The sequence below is a fragment of the Amphiura filiformis genome, chromosome 11, assembly GCF_039555335.1.
Source record: "Amphiura filiformis chromosome 11, Afil_fr2py, whole genome shotgun sequence".
In the NCBI taxonomy this organism is placed as follows: domain Eukaryota; kingdom Metazoa; phylum Echinodermata; class Ophiuroidea; order Amphilepidida; family Amphiuridae; genus Amphiura; species Amphiura filiformis.
This window is the reverse complement of record NC_092638.1, coordinates 7747489-7763676: the sequence shown is the minus strand read 5'-3', so window position 1 is coordinate 7763676 and position 16188 is coordinate 7747489. Positions and strand designations below refer to the sequence as shown.

The 16188-nt window shown below is 35.0% G+C and overlaps 1 protein-coding gene across 1 annotated transcript; it reads left to right on the top strand.

Annotated features, from left to right (window-relative positions):
- The first annotated feature begins 14511 nt into the window (after positions 1-14511).
- Positions 14512-15741, top strand: LOC140164113 (G-protein coupled receptor 161-like). Its single transcript, XM_072187358.1, has one exon. It carries the CDS (start codon positions 14512-14514, stop codon positions 15739-15741), a length of 1230 nt encoding a protein of 409 aa, XP_072043459.1.
- Positions 15742-16188: the final 447 nt, after the last annotated feature.

Sequence of the window (16188 nt, the reverse complement as noted above, 5' to 3'; positions counted from 1 at the left end):
CTTTCTTAATCACTCATGTTTTCAGAAACACAAGCCAAAACAAGAGTTGGAAGGATGTTCTAAGTGAGAGTCTGGTCAAGCTAGATGTAAGTCAATATACAGATTTGGAATGCATAATTTTAATATGTTAAAGAGAAAAATATGAGCTTTCACCTGAAACCAAAATCTGCATTTTGATGGGGTAAAGTGGGAGATGGTGCTGTCTATCGGGTCATCTGCCTTATAGAGAGTGATCAGGTGCATGTGCAAAAAAGCTAGCTCAATGCATTGACGTCATGGACTGTACTAGAAACAAGTATTACAGTTTATTTTACCATCCTACTCTTGCAGTCTTATTTAATGAAAGTTAATATGATACAAAACAAATATTATATAAGTCAGCGTAGGTAGCCAGTGATGGATAGCTTACATGTATGATGACACAATCAGATCCAACCAGTTCAAAGGTGACAATAGTAAAGTTTCAATAGGTCCTACAGGTAAAATAAGGAGCAATAAAATACACAAGATAATCAGCATTATGCTTTTCCAATTGAAATCCACACTCCCCCTGTGGAAGATTTTGGAAATACCTTCTACAGGGGGAGTAAGTTTTTCAAATGTAATTGGTCAGAGTTAATCATTTTGAAACCCATACTCCCCCTGTATTATGGTTTTACCTGATATCAATGTAAGATTTTGAGCTTAGTTACCAAGCAAGTTGATGATGATGATGATAACCTCATTTGGTTATAACCTCATTTAGCCTGAGTAGATCAGATTATGTCACAATTATAGCAAATCCATGATACAATGAGCTACTTCAGTTGAAAGCAATATATCCTCCTATGGAAGACGTCATCTTATCTCCAGCACAGGGTGTGTAGATTTCAAATGGAGTCACCCATTCAGGTAGTGTGGAAGATTAAGGCATGTCTTCCATTTGCGGTATATGGATTTCAACTGCAATAACCCAATGAATTGGAAACACAGCAAGACTTTGAACTGTGAGCTTATGTACAGATAGGTAGACACCTTATTAAATTATGATGGTATTCTTTGAGGTTACCATGACAAATTGTATCTATTTATATCAGTAATGACAGAGAAAGATGCATATAAAAACCATTTGTTTCCATTAGCATCTCTGAAATTAGAGAAAATATCTTACACTTCCCAAAGTGCATTTCTTCCATTTCAATTTTCTGTACTGATTTGCTATCTAGTGCAACATGAGGTGATAGTAACAAAAAGTACCCCAAATGAACAGAGCACATTCAGATATTGCAAAAAAAAAAAATATTTTTTGACTATTGACCCTTGTTTAGCCAGTCTATTCTCAAATGAAAACAAAGTAATTGGGATTTGGGGAAGGGTCAGATATTTTCTCAGCTCTGAGATACATGTATCATGTTAAATATTGAAAAAGAAACTGAAAGGTTATTGGTATACCATTTTCAACACTGTTTGTAACAATTCTTCCAGCATTGATAAACCAATAATTATAATTTTGTTTTTAACCTTAGAACTATGTACAGTATACAGTACGCATAGTACTTGTGGTCAATGGAAGATTTAGTGTACAGAGAAATATTTTTGGTCTTCACTTTCACTGCACATAATCTGTATGATCTTTATTTAAGAAATACACAATCTGTTGGAAGATTTGTTTCAACACCTGTTTATCTGTGTAGTATAGGTAGTAGGCAAAAAAGTATATACCCAGCAAACACAAAAACGTTTTAAAAACATTTTAAATAAGTTATATTTTGGCTTTTGGTTTAGATCAAAACGTTTTAATAACATTAAAATGTCGGGTTATATAAAGGTCATGATAACGTTTTAAAACGTTTTGCATGAAAACACCCTACAACAATATTTTTGAATGTTTTCAAAAAAATGTTATTGTAAACTATTTTGCAAACATTTTTGCCAAATATTGTGTCAATACTTAAATAACATTATGTTAAAATATTTGAACCCAGCAAACACAGAAATGTTCTTAAAATGTTTTTTCAAAACCTTTTAATAACATTTAAATGTTAAGTTATATAAAGGTCATGAAAACGTTTTTAAAAACGTTATTGAAAATATTTTGGGAAAACATTTTTCGCAAAATATTTTTTCAACCACAAAATAACATTCTGTTTAGAATGTTTTGTATCAAGTTTTCAAGAATGTTTTTGGAATGTTATTAAAACGTTTTTATATCCTTTATATAACCTGACATTTAAACGTTTTCTGTAAAACATTTTTGTTTGCTGAGCAGTAGATTATCAAAAATGTTTTTAAATGTTATGAAAACGTTTTATACTCTTAATATACCCTTTATATAACCCGACATTTAAATGTTTTCTGACAACCTTTTATAACCTTTTGCGAATGATGTCGAAAACGTTTTGTGTTTGCTGGGTAAGGCCTAAAAATCTTATGTATCAGGGCAGCCAGTATCCCACAGGCGAGCAAGACTTTCTTTTATATGTTCAAGTAGAAAATAGACAATTGGATATGCAAACATTTCTGTACACTATGTTTAACCTAATCAAGAAAAAAGAAAATGTTTAATGTTTACTGTATTATTGAATGTAAAATGTGTTACTTTAATTGTGTTTCAAATTTAACTTTCTTTCTTGTTTGCTCATTTTAAACATGCAAAAAATATTTGTAAGTGTGAACAAAAATGTGGGTCCTCAGAGACAAATCACAAAATGCACCTTTGAAAGGCTGGTGAAAAGTGATGATACTGTTATATCAACAGTACTGTAATGTCTATTTAGTCCTGATCAAGACACAGATTTGACTAAGACAACACACACTAGATTACAGAGTAGTGAAGTTAATGGAAGGGGATGTTTACCATGAATTTTATCTCTTGATATCTCTCCTCAGTGGAGATAGTTTCACGTTCCGACCGCTACTGGGGTAATTGCCTTTGCACTTATGCACAGTGACTGAGTATGGACACCTTTACTTAGTTCTACCAAAAGCAGTTTCTTTCATTGTGTTATACAATATGCACCAACAACACTGATACCTCATGTGGTTGGTAGGTTCTAGGAGTAGATATTTAGGTCGTCTCCCTGTTAGCAATTGGCTTTAAAATTCAGGGAAAATAAGAAAATCAGTGATTCTTGTTAAGATTCTTGTGAAGTAAGATTTGTTTAGTGCAATACAAACGACTAGACTCTGCTGAAATGAGTCTCAATTTGGCATGATTCAAGTATAAACACCAATACCCAACCATTTCCTGGATTTATGCAGAAATAATAATTCTTGTTTTTGTTTTATTTTTCCGACTTTTGCAAGAAGATATCCTTAAGGTATAATATAGCATATTAGTTTTCGTACCATTTGTAGAATCTCAGTATGTTCTAACTTTGATATAATCTAAAGCCAAGAATTTTCCGCGTTGCGGAAATTCCGCGAAAATCGCGGAATTCGGAAGTAAAGCGGAAAACGCATTCTGAGAAAAAAAATTTTTTTAAATAAGCAAAAATTACCTAGAAAAAGAAATAAAATGTAATTGAAAAGAAATAAATAAAATACTAAATGAAATGGGTCTTCAAAATTCATCAAAATAAAGTAAAATCCGTCATAGATTTACCGTTACAACGCCTGTCCGACCTCCCATTGCAGCCATGATACCCAATCACCCATCCCAACTTTGCAACATCGCAATGATTCTTGTGAAATTTTATTATGTCAGAAATGTGCTAAAATTACAAAGCGGAGAAAAGCGGAATTTAGCATTTGTAAAGCAGAAAATTCTTGGCTTTAATATAATCTTTTAAGAAACTGAACAATTATTTTTCTCATTTTGTTTCTTTTTAGGTGTTTTAACCATTTACCAGCCTGACAAGATTCTAGACATTCCTGGATGCAAGACAAGATAAATGCTAGAGCATGATTAGGGTTTGTTGGGTTATGAAATATAAAAAAGGGTGAAATGAAGGTCTTCAATGGATATGTTTGAATGAAATATTTTGTGTTGTTTTGTAAAAATCCACTATGTTTTCATATTTGACTAATTTTCTAAAATCACCCCATCTCACCCAGGCAAAATCCAGGTGCCCCATTAACTATATTTAAGGTAATAAAATCATATACAGTAGCAATCTAGTATATGATAAGAAACACATGTTATTTTGTAATAAACTCAAGAGTGTTTCTTTTCATATATGCAATGGGCTATTCCAGTTGAAATCCATACACCTCTTGTGGAAGACATCCATCTTCCACACAGGGTGTTTGAATTTTGAATGAGGTAACGTAATGCTTGTCCAAAACACTCATTAAAATTGTGTTGTTTTGTAGGTATATTCTGCCTGTGTTCTGAAAACCTGGCTGTGCTCACATTCATAAAATAGCAGGCCGTACTTACATTTTAACTGCAACCATAACAATTAATGAAAGTCTAGTATTAGTTGTGTTAAAATAATATCATGGGTGGTAGGTGTGAACATGTGGTTGGGGTGTGCCTAACCTGTGCGTAATATTAAGATAAAAATTACATTGTTGAAGATTCATGAAATAAATACCAATTCATACAAGATTTTGTGCTGTGTTTTTCTTTATATTTCCTTGTATTATTAGGTATTAATTTTAAGTATTGAGTCTTGTGGGACTCTGGATCATATGCTTTGAAGTTCAGAGATGGTAGTATTATAATTTCTATTTTTTACCATAGTGCCCCATCATAAATAAATAAATATATATTGTGATCTATTGTATCAAAAGCCTTTGATAAATCTAGATAGAGTGGGTCATTTTATCTTTTCAGTAAATCAATCTCATTACATCTGTTGTCCTGCTTCAGCATCTAAATTGCACTATGCTATTGATATCTGCTTCTGCATTCGATTGCACAATCAGCTCTAACCAGTCAAATTTCGCTGATCAAATGTGATCTATTGTATCAAAAGCTTTTGATAACTCAGGATAGAGTGGGTCATTTTACCTTTTCAGTAAGTCAACCTCATTAAATCTCTTGTCCTGCTTCAGCATCTAAATTGCACTATGATATCGATTTCTTCTGCATTCGCAAATCAAAAGTGATCTTTTATATCAAAGGCCTTTGATGAAATTGATTGATTGAAAAATTTGATCTCTGCTTTTGATTGCACGACCAGCTCTAACCAATCAAATTTTGCGAATTGAATGTGATCAAAGCCTTTTAAAAGTCTGGATAGAGTGGGTTGTTTGATCTTTTTCGTAAATCAATCTATTGAATGTTTTGTCTTGCTTCAGCATCTAAATTGTACCATGCTATTGATTTCTGCTTCTGTATTCGATTGCATGATCACCTACAACCAATCAAATGTTGCTAATCAAATGTAATCTATTGTACCAAAAGCCTTTGATAACTCTGGATAAAGTGGGTCATTTAATCTTCCGTAAATCAAGCTCATAAATCTTGTCCTGCTTCAGCATCTAAATAGTACAATGCTATTTATTTAGACTTCTGCATTTGGTTGCACGATCACCTCTAGCCAATCAAATTCTCTAATCGAATGTGATTAAAGCCTTTGATAAGTAAGGATAGAGTGGGTCGTTTCATCTTTTCCGTAAATCAATCTCATAAAATCTTTTGTCCTGCTTCATCATCTAAATTGCACTATGCTATTTATTTCTGCTTCTGCATTCGATTGCACAATCTGTTCTAACCAGTCAAATTTCGCTTATCAAATGTTATCTATTGTATCAAAAGCCTTTGATAACTCAGGATAGAGTGGGTCATGTTAACTTTTCCGTAAATCAATGTCATCATCTTTTGTCCCGCTTCAGCATCTAAATTGTAAAAATGCTGTTAATATCTGCTTCTGTATTCGATTGCACAATCAGCTCTAACGAGTCAAATTGCACTAATCCAATGTGATCTATTGTATCAAAAGCAAGCCTTTAATAACTCAGGATAGAGTGTACACTTGTGAAGATTATCATTCATCCAGATTACAGGATAGTGTGAATCATTTTATCTTTTCAGTAAATCAATTAAATAAATATCATTAAATCTATTGTCCTGCTTCAGCATCTAAATTGCACTATGCTGTTGATTTTTGCTGCTGCATTCGATTGCACAATCAGCTCTATAACCAATCAAATTTCCCTAATCAAATGTGATCTATTGTATCAAAAGCCTTTGATAACTTAGGACAGTGTACGTTTGTGAAGATTTTCATTCATCCAGGTAGTAAACAATAATAAAAATAATTTCACTATGCTATTGATTTTTTATTCTGCATTCGATTGCACAATCAGCTCTAACCAATCAAATTTCGACAATCAAATGTGATATATTGTATCAAAGGCCTTTGACAACTCAGGATAGAAGTCAATCTCGTTAAATCTTGTTTGAACATCTCATTTGTACTATGCTATTGATTTGTGTGTCCCAATCGATTGCATCCCCGGATTGCATCACATCTAACCATTGCACCAATAAACAAATTTCGCTATAGCAATCACTACATGGGTTTTGCAGCTTTGTCTGGCAAATTAATGGGATTTTCCAACCAAATATTGGACATTACAATAGAAATTCAGGAACTAGAAACCATTGTTATGCAATATAAAAATAAATAAAACGGCCACTCTCAATTATTGTAGTTGTATTAAGCCAAGTAAAAAAAAAAATAACATGTATATCGTCCAGAATTTTTCAAAAATTGAGGGAGGGAGGTGAGGGAGGCTATTATTATTTGTTATTATGTTATATTTTACCATTCTTTTCTGTGTAAAATTGCAATTATTGCAACGTGTTTGTCAACACATAAAAACGGGGAGGCCCCTAATATTTTTGTTATTTCACCAAAGCCCTACCCTTAGCTTGAAGAGAGTGTTTGCAATGTGTTTATAAAATGATAATCAAGAAACTGTCTTTTCAATACAATAATTTTAGAAACAAAGTAAGGGAGCAAAGAAGGAAAATAACAAAAAATATTTGAAAATCTCCAAAAACTGGTGAGGGCGGGGACGATATACATGTTTTTAATTTTAATCTTTATGGCAGTATCAGATTATTTATTTTATCAACAGGTTGCATACAATCGCTATGTAGGTGTAATTATTGGCTCCGAAATGGTTTTTCATTTAAAATATTATTTTTGTCAATAAATTCAATATATCTGCTGAAAAAAACCCAAGGATTTTGGCGAATTATATCAAAATTAAAATAGGTCAGTAATATCTAATACTTCAGCGTCATCATTTTTGTAGATGTGAATTATTTTTGGGTACTTTCAATTGAGTAGAAAAATTACCAGTCGACAGAAACAAATTGAAAATTGCTGTAAGAGGCCGTGCAAACTCATTAACTACTTTAATAGTAGAGTTGCAATATGTCTTGACCTGCACTTTGGTTTTAGTATCTCAGGTGTTCTCCGTACAAATATATTTTACCCAATTTACTTCAAAATTTCTACATACAAATTGCTGTAAGAGGCCGTGCAAACTCATTAACTACTTTAATAGTAGAGTTGCAATATGTCTTGACCTGCACTTTGGTTTTAGTATCTCAGGTGTTCTCCGTACAAATATATTTTACCCAATTTACTTCAAAATTTCTACATACAAATTATTTCCTGTATAAGTGCCCTGACTTGACCTAAATTACACTTCTTTTATGAAACTGACAAGAAGATCATACTATAAATAGCCATTAAAGTCCTGGCTTAAGAGCAGGATCTCATTCATATTGCATAATTTTCCATACTGCTTGAAAATATCCATTTGGCATATTGAGTTTTAATGCAGGTCATAATATAAAGCATTGATGATATCAGGTGCATATGCCAGGCTTACTCAAGACTTTCATTTTGAACCAAAATGGAATCATTTTCAACGGCATAGTTGAATAAAGACAATTCAAGAGCTATTGCTAAAAATTTGACCTTTAATTGTGGGTATGAGATTTTAGTACATAACTCATTCAAAGTTCAAACTATGACTGTGCAACCATATTGCCGTTGAATAACTGTGTCCCTACAGATGAGTATGTTTGAGATTTTTTGCCAGAACTGCTTTATCAGTTGAAGGTGCAGCAAGTTACTTTTTGTGCACAGCTCTTGATAATCCCTCGGTTGCATTTATAAGACAGATATAACTCCTTAGCTACAAGTTTCAAATGAGAAAAATAAATCCGATGACCCTAACGCTATTGCCAATCCTAAGCAGTTTTTACATGCTTTTTTCCCTACTTTAACTATAAATCCTCACCTTGATCCTTGCTGAAAAAAAAGTGTTCAGATAAAATAGGTCACGAAATTCGGCATCAATGGCATATTATGTCAAACATTGCTTTTTGTGGTCGGTTGGTTTTGTTGTCGTTCTTGTTTTTCGGAATTGTAAAAAATCAAGGTACGGCAAAAAACATCAAAATAGTCCAGCTCATCGCCCTAAATTGTCCAAACCAACGTCCAAGCGAATATTAACATTGAAAGCCATTAAGCCAGTATGGTAACTCAAGCCATTTTATGTACCATTTTGTCATGGGCTGAGTGTGATATGCAACAAACTGTCTTTTAAATCTCATTCCTTATTTTGCATGGTTCTTACGTCATCAAATGTAATGGAACCTATGTGTAAAACATATTCGTGTCAATCCTGTCAGATTTTCTTATATCCTTGAGGTAGAATTTTGAGTAGGACATTCACCATCCTCAGTGAAGAGAGTAAACATATTTTTTTTTTGCTTGGGGTTAAAAATAGGTGTCCGTGGATTGCCCGTTTATTTCTGTAAAATACAAGATTTACATCAAAAATTTACATCAATGAAGTCAACTGAAAAGTAAATATAAAGCTTACGGAGGGAAAGACCAAGGTATTTCCGTGAACGCAAATGTTACATGATGCACTCATGTTTACAGTAGAATTCATTGAAAACAGCTCAACTATGTTACATCAGATCTTCTCTGGTTAAATCCACACACACATGTGTCTGTTTTACCTGTGCAATGAGCAATGAGCTGGTATTAATAGTTTCAGATGGGTGAACGATTATAAAGCAAACGCAAGGTAACAATTACTGTGTGGCCTTTGTTCACGAAGTGAGACAATACTGTGCATATTGTTAACCACATTCTTGAAAATGAGAAACATAATGGCTGTGGGCCGTAACACGGTTTGAAAATAATTTCTTCATATTTTTTGGTGTTATCTGTCGTTTACATATCCTTCCTAAAACACCAAAGTGCGAATATTTCCAAACACCTAAATTAGCTAATGATTTAGGACATGTTACAAAACTATATTTTCTAGAATTTCAGAAGAGTACTTTTAATATTGGCCGGTTATTTTTCACACAGCGACGTTAACTAGGCAATGTACTATATTACCTATGACATTAACTAAAACACCAAAGTGCGAATATTTCCAAACATCTAAATTAGCTAAAAATTTAGGACATGTTACAAAACTATATTAGTACTTTTAATATTGGCCGACAGCGACGTTAACTAGGCAATTACCCATACTTCTATCATACACTATTTGTAGAGGTTACGCGTCAATGGTAAGAGCACTGTGTATTATGTATAGGAAAACGGACAGTAACTGCAGTATGACGTGTATATAAAATAACTCATGACATCAAAAGACAAAATAAGGTCCAAATGCAAATTGTAATTGTATTTAGATATACATGTTGTTGTAAGAGGTGATATAGAACACCGACCTAGTCCATGACGCATAATTGAACCCACACCTGTTGCAAAAAAAGAACAAAAAGATACCCTAATCACTGCCCTACCATTTCGAAATATAGACGAATCCAATTTCACGCATTCCTACACCTGAATAGCAGCCATAGCTTACTATGGCTGCTATAGTATGGCAGCCATAGCTATGGCAGCCATAGCTGTGTTCCCCCTTGGGTCTATCCCACCTAAAATGTGAAATGATGTGGCCTTGGCGGGGATAATAAACTGTATTTCATCACCCGTGTTACACCGAGACAAACGAATGATGAAAGTTTACAACACAATATAATTCAACATCGATTTTTAAACGGATTTAATCCACCCAACTGGGCAGTAACAACATCAGTTTGGTGCAAACGGGACCCAGTAATGGCCGACTGAATTTTGACCATAACTTGGCTCGTTGATTCGTCTATAGTAGGAAGAAGTTACCACGAGTTCCGAATCCTTCACGTCCCGAATTGTTTTCAGTTTTCGTCTATATCAACTAGTCAACTACATTATTTTGTAAATTAAATCTAATACTGGAACTAAGATTTGCAACTCACTTTGCTACGTTGCGTCCGAAAACATCGGACTTCGTCAGGCATCTGATTGAAGATGTTGTGATGACGTCAAATGTTGTGACGTCAGACGGCGAGGAATGTCTCGTAACGCCGGGTCCCATGCACGTGACAACTGGAAGCGGAGTCCCCCTTTTCTGTTAATGGCGGGCTCCTCCACTCTCTCCCATATGGATTCTCTAGCTCCTCGCTCAAACCACTTCTCCTCCTTATCTAGAATAACCGCTTCCTCAGGGTTGAAGAAATGTTCAGTTTTCTTGATGCAGTGGACGTCATCACAACATCTTCAATCAGATGCCTGACGAAGTCCGATGTTTTCGGACGCAACGTAGCAAAGTGAGTTGCAAATCTTAGTTCCAGTATTAGATTTAATTTACAAAATAATGTTTTGAACTACTGGATGAATAATCTACACCAAGATAACTAGTCAACTACTTCACATATATATGTTTAATTTGCAAGCGGTAAATAAAATAAAATACCAAAGATATTCCTGAATTCTTCCGTTGCATCAACCCATGTTATTGTGCTAGGGAAGAGCGAATCCCTGGAGCTACGCACTGGGGTCTACTCAACCTACATTTTAAATGTTGTGCAAACACCGGACCCATATGTATTGGTATGGTGAAAATGTAGATGGCACATCTTTGGATGAGAAATAATGCATTATTATATATTTGATGCTAGTTGATGTTCGATCTTAAAGTTGGAGAATGGCTTAGCCTTTCTGTTCAAGATCCGCAAGATTAAATAAAGGGATTTATATTTTAACATTCTAAAGCTGTACACTAAATGGTTTTTTTATGTGCTTATTTTGTTTTATGAATAAAGATGATTTAATAAAAGAATTGCCCTATGATTACATTAAGTGATATGGTGTGATATTTGCTAAATTTAGCGTGTCGGGTGAAAAACCTGAGTGATTTTGAAATATTGCGGGCACAAAAGGAAAGGGCGTACTTTGATTTGGGTAATCTTGTCAGCTGAGAAGCATACAAAAGATTACCCAAAACCAAAGTACGCCCTCTCCGTTTGTGCCCGCCATACTTCAAAAAAGCTAATTGTTTGACGTTGAACGACTAAAAAAGGAAGAAGTTATCACAAGATATACACATGTTCGTAATATCTCCCCTCCCTCGTTTTCTTTTTTAATGCTCTTCTATCATGTTTTATGAACCACTTCACATCACATAAAATAAATGTTTAATTTCAAAGCAGTAAATAAAATATATACCAAAATATTCCTGAAGTCTTCCAGGAAGAATTTACCACAAGCTCCTGTCTCGCATTGTTTTCAGTTTTCGTCTATCAACCACTTCACACACGAAAAAAGATGTTTAATTTGCATATTTAATGTTCGATCTTAGAGTTGAAGAATGAAGCAAGAGCCGCAAAATATTTTCAAATAAGGTTAATTAAAATTACTCCATCTCAAGATCTCATCATAAAAATTGAGAATTTTTTACAATAGCTACAACATTCACGAACTTAAGTATTCTTAACACTTAACGTTTAGATAATACAGAAACAACATTTACTAAGCCATAGCCACGCAAACTGACCAATACGCCAATTATACCGTCAAACTTAGTTACCATTACGTACAGGAAACGCGTTAGCTTGTCATAGCAAGCAATAGTCGATCAAACCACTCTTTCCGATGCTCCTATTTTAGATATAGCCTATTTGCTTTTTTATGTTTAAATCTAGCATCAACAAGTTGGTTTTATTTTACCAAGATGTGCACATGCAGCAGCACGCCCTATCTTACAAGACAAATAATGCTTTCCGCCTGATGGTTTTAAATTTAGCAAGGTACAAAATGCAGTTAAATTTAAACTTTTTAACCAAATAACATTATAATGTTTAAGAACGATATACCAATATTTGTCATAATTTTGTGTTTGAATATGCACTTCTATCCGTCATTGTGCACGGTCATGGAAATGTTTTAATACATTTTGTAACATTTTATAAAATTTTACTGATAAAGGTGCAATTTACACTCCTTATTGTGAGGGTTAAAGTATCTTATTCGAAGCCAACCTGTTCTGATCCGTATGCTACTATTACGCAGGGTTGCCATAATTTCAACCCAAATCCCGGGTCAAATCATTGAAAGTCGCCCAATTTTTCTATTAACCATTTGTTTCAATGGGGGCATGAAACTACCAAAAGTCGCGACCACCGTTGTTGTTGGTCGCCCTTTTTTCCTAAATATTGATTCTATGGGACAGAAAATCGTGCATAGAAAATGTTCAAATATCGTAGAGAATTAATACTTTGATCAGCTCGTAACTGGCGGGAAACGTTATACTTTTACCACTACGCCGAAATGTAGACCGACGTTAAGAGCGATATAGTTGACCTGTATGGTCTATATTTTACGTGTTAAATAAAGTAGACAAACTATAGGACTTCAATTAATAACTTACGATGCTTCTAGCGAGATGTCACACACCGACATCGCCTGGCTAATAATTATTTGGTGCAGCAGAGACACTAAAATGAATACACGGGATCGATACACGTGAATTGCTATGCACGATTTTGATATCAGACGAAAATCTCTCAAGAAACCAGATGTGGTCTCATACACTTGAAAATACGTGTTGAACAGATATGATAGTCGTTAGCGTGCGCTTTGAAAATTGGCCGTGCGCTTTGAACTCAAAATCTGACCAAAACTCTATGTTATATTGCGTTGGTCCTATATGGACTACAGCGCAGCAGGCTATAGCTGCACTCACTACTCAGTGGAGGCAGTATACCGTAACCATTGACCGCAATGTCGTATACAAGCTTACTCACACAGCGAGAAATCAATTACCCCGGTTATTGTCAGTAGCCTTAGTCAGGTCACTTCGCTAATTATGCATCTCATAAGGTCCGAATAAAATGGCCATGGGTGGCTGTGGATTCAACCTACCATGGCGATTTTTACCATGAAGATATCGGGGCGATGTCACTGTGTGTCACAAGACAATTTTCAAAATAAAATATATTGATATTAATCCGCCATGTTATAAGCCCGCCGATTACGAGATGCTCAAACTGTAGCTTCAAAAGTCGCCCAATTGTGCTACCAAATGCTGGTTTGGCAACCCAACTATAGCGCGTCACAGGCGAGTCTTAAACAAGCTCGTGTTTCATTTTATCACTACGTTCATTATCTACCTTAGAGACCTATCTTAATGATACAACGGTACTTTACCGACCAGGTGATGACCAAAGGATGGGTAGATGGAGGAGGAGGATATTATACTAACAAGGGTTGTAAAAAAATCTCGCTTACATCCAGAAAATGGATCTGGCTAATATAGACTACTTATGAGATGGTTAAACTATTTCCTGGAGGAAATTAACCACTTTGTCATGTTCCAGAGGACGGAAGATGTTTTTACTTGATGTTACGTGGTATTTTTCCGAAAATATAACCTGGACGAAATACAGATTTACTATTTTATTTCTTGTAAAATAGCCTCATGAAGTGAATTATTTTGTTAGAGTGAACAAAAAGGAAAAAAATATTACTTGAGTTTGTAAAATAGCAGCGAAGTGGATTTTCAACAAGTAAAAGTTGGTGCTTGAAATTCAAAAAGACGAATGTTTTCATGGTTTTCATCGGGATTTTGGGAGTTAAATCGGAATACTTTACGACAATTCCTAAGCGATTTTGAAGCGGAAGTGTAAACATCTCGAAGTAGTGTTTATGAAAATATCCGCTCTGTCTGCCAATGCCTGAATAACACATGAATTTCATATTGTCTAATTGGTGCTTCAACTGGTTATGAAGTTAAATTTGACTCTCAACATTTATAACAAAATGTATCCGTATAATGAAATATTCATCAAACGTCGTATGATGGGAATACCACAAATAATAGGAATCTTAAGTGTTGCGCTATAAAGGATTCAAAAAGCCGTTTTACAAATTAAATGCACCCGGCGCAAATAAATTAGGCAATTGTTATAATAATAGAATCGCTATTTGCAGGAGCTGCATCTATAATGGCCACACATTCATTTCATCCACTTACATCCTCACGGGAGTCTCCTTTGAAATTTGGAGCCTGTATTGCATAGAAGTAAATGGATTTTTGATTTACCGTATACCTCTTTGAAAATCAGAACTCCCTCAGCACCGCAATTTGTTCACCATTACAATTCTCTTACAAACGGATGTCGCCTGTAAAACGTTCTGCTTTACAAGGAGCAAGATACATTATTCAATCTGTCAAGATATAACAACTCTTTGGATGTCTAGTAACAACATGTATCTTAACTTTACCAATGACTCATTTTCTAACTTGACCATTCCGTTGGAGGAACATCCCGTGTTTAGTTTTTCTACTATATTTCGCGTGGTTACGTTAATTTTGATACTTGTAGCAGCATTCATTGGTAACATTTTAGTTCTGGTTGTATTTTTACGCAAACCATCTTTGCTGTCGGTGTCCAATCGATTCATCTTGCAACTAACACTATGTAATTTCTGTATGACTGTATTGTTAATGCCATCTGCAGTAGCAACAACTCTTCATGAACAATGGCTATTCTCACACGCATGGTGCGTCTGTACCGGATTCTTTATAGTTCTCTTTTTTGCCGCCACAATTTTTACTCTTGTTATGATTACAGTGGACCGTTATGTTGCCGTTGTAACACCGTTACATTATTACCAGCGTATTACAAGTAAACGTAGTTATTTGATGTTGATTTCTGTTTGGTTTATTGCCGCACTACTCGCACTACCACCGCTCATCGTTCAAGATTCCATCAATTACCATGAATATCGATATTCATGTACCATTGGTTCAAGGGCAAATCATATATTTACCTATGGTTATAATATCTTTTTGATTCTATGTGGATTTCTTGTACCATTATCCGTGATGTCATTTGCTTATTACCGAATCTACACCGCCGCTCGAGATCTTGTGGCTCGAGATAGACACAGATGGTACGTATTGTCTGATGAAGAGACTGTAAGACGCGCGTTACGCGCCAAGAAAAGACCACGGAACAATGGTAACACGTATCAACACCACTCGTCGTCATGGAGACTACACATATCTGGATTCACCGCAAGTGCAGGATTTCGTAAAATCCTACGTATTCATGTTGGTGACGAGTGGCGGACTGCTAAGAGTGGACTTGTTATATTGTTCACTTTTATGGTGACATGGTTGCCATTTTTTGTTGTTATTGCAATTGAATCAGTACTAGGTGGTGACCAACATGTATCACCAACCTGGGAATGGGTGTCACTATGGCTTGCCTTCTGTAGTTGTGCGTGCAATCCTTATGTCTATGTATTCCGTAGTACATCTATGAGGCACCACGCCTTAGCACCATTTGGTATGGGGCGCAGAATGAGTCAAGAATCGGCTTTACAGCAAGTGTGGATCATGTATTACAGTCAAAGAAGAGCCAGCGCTTTCAGAAGACCATCGATGGTTCCACCGCCGCCATCTTGTCCATTACCAGAAGACATGGTTTAAAAGAACACAACTTTTTTTCGTTGCGTTCTCAAAGAACGTACCAGTAAGTGTTCATGACAACTTAATGTCGAAGAGTTATTGTAGGAATGCTGTGTAATGGACCAGATTGAGATTATGGAATAGATTCTTGCCTTGTGCTTGCCTTCTGGAGAAACAGGGAAAATACATTTTTTAATTTCATCTCATTCGCCTCTGCCCATATATAATACCGCGAAACGTGCGTCAAATGTTGAAAAGGGGATAATTATGACATATAAACGATTATTGTTGAAATGAATAGTTTAATTTTTGATTTTATACGAACAACTGTAAAGCAGAGACAATATAATTGTATCATTGTCATTAGACGAATTGATGTTCAAAACATTCTTTTAATAGCCTCGTGTAGTAGTAATGTTCTCACTCCAACCCATCACGTGGGCGTAAACATCATGTAGTGCTAAGTGT

Excerpts from the sequence above, each read along its gene's own strand:
- LOC140164113 (XM_072187358.1), top strand. The coding sequence starts at position 14,512 with ATGTATCTTAACTTTACCAATGACTCATTTTCTAACTTGACCATTCCG.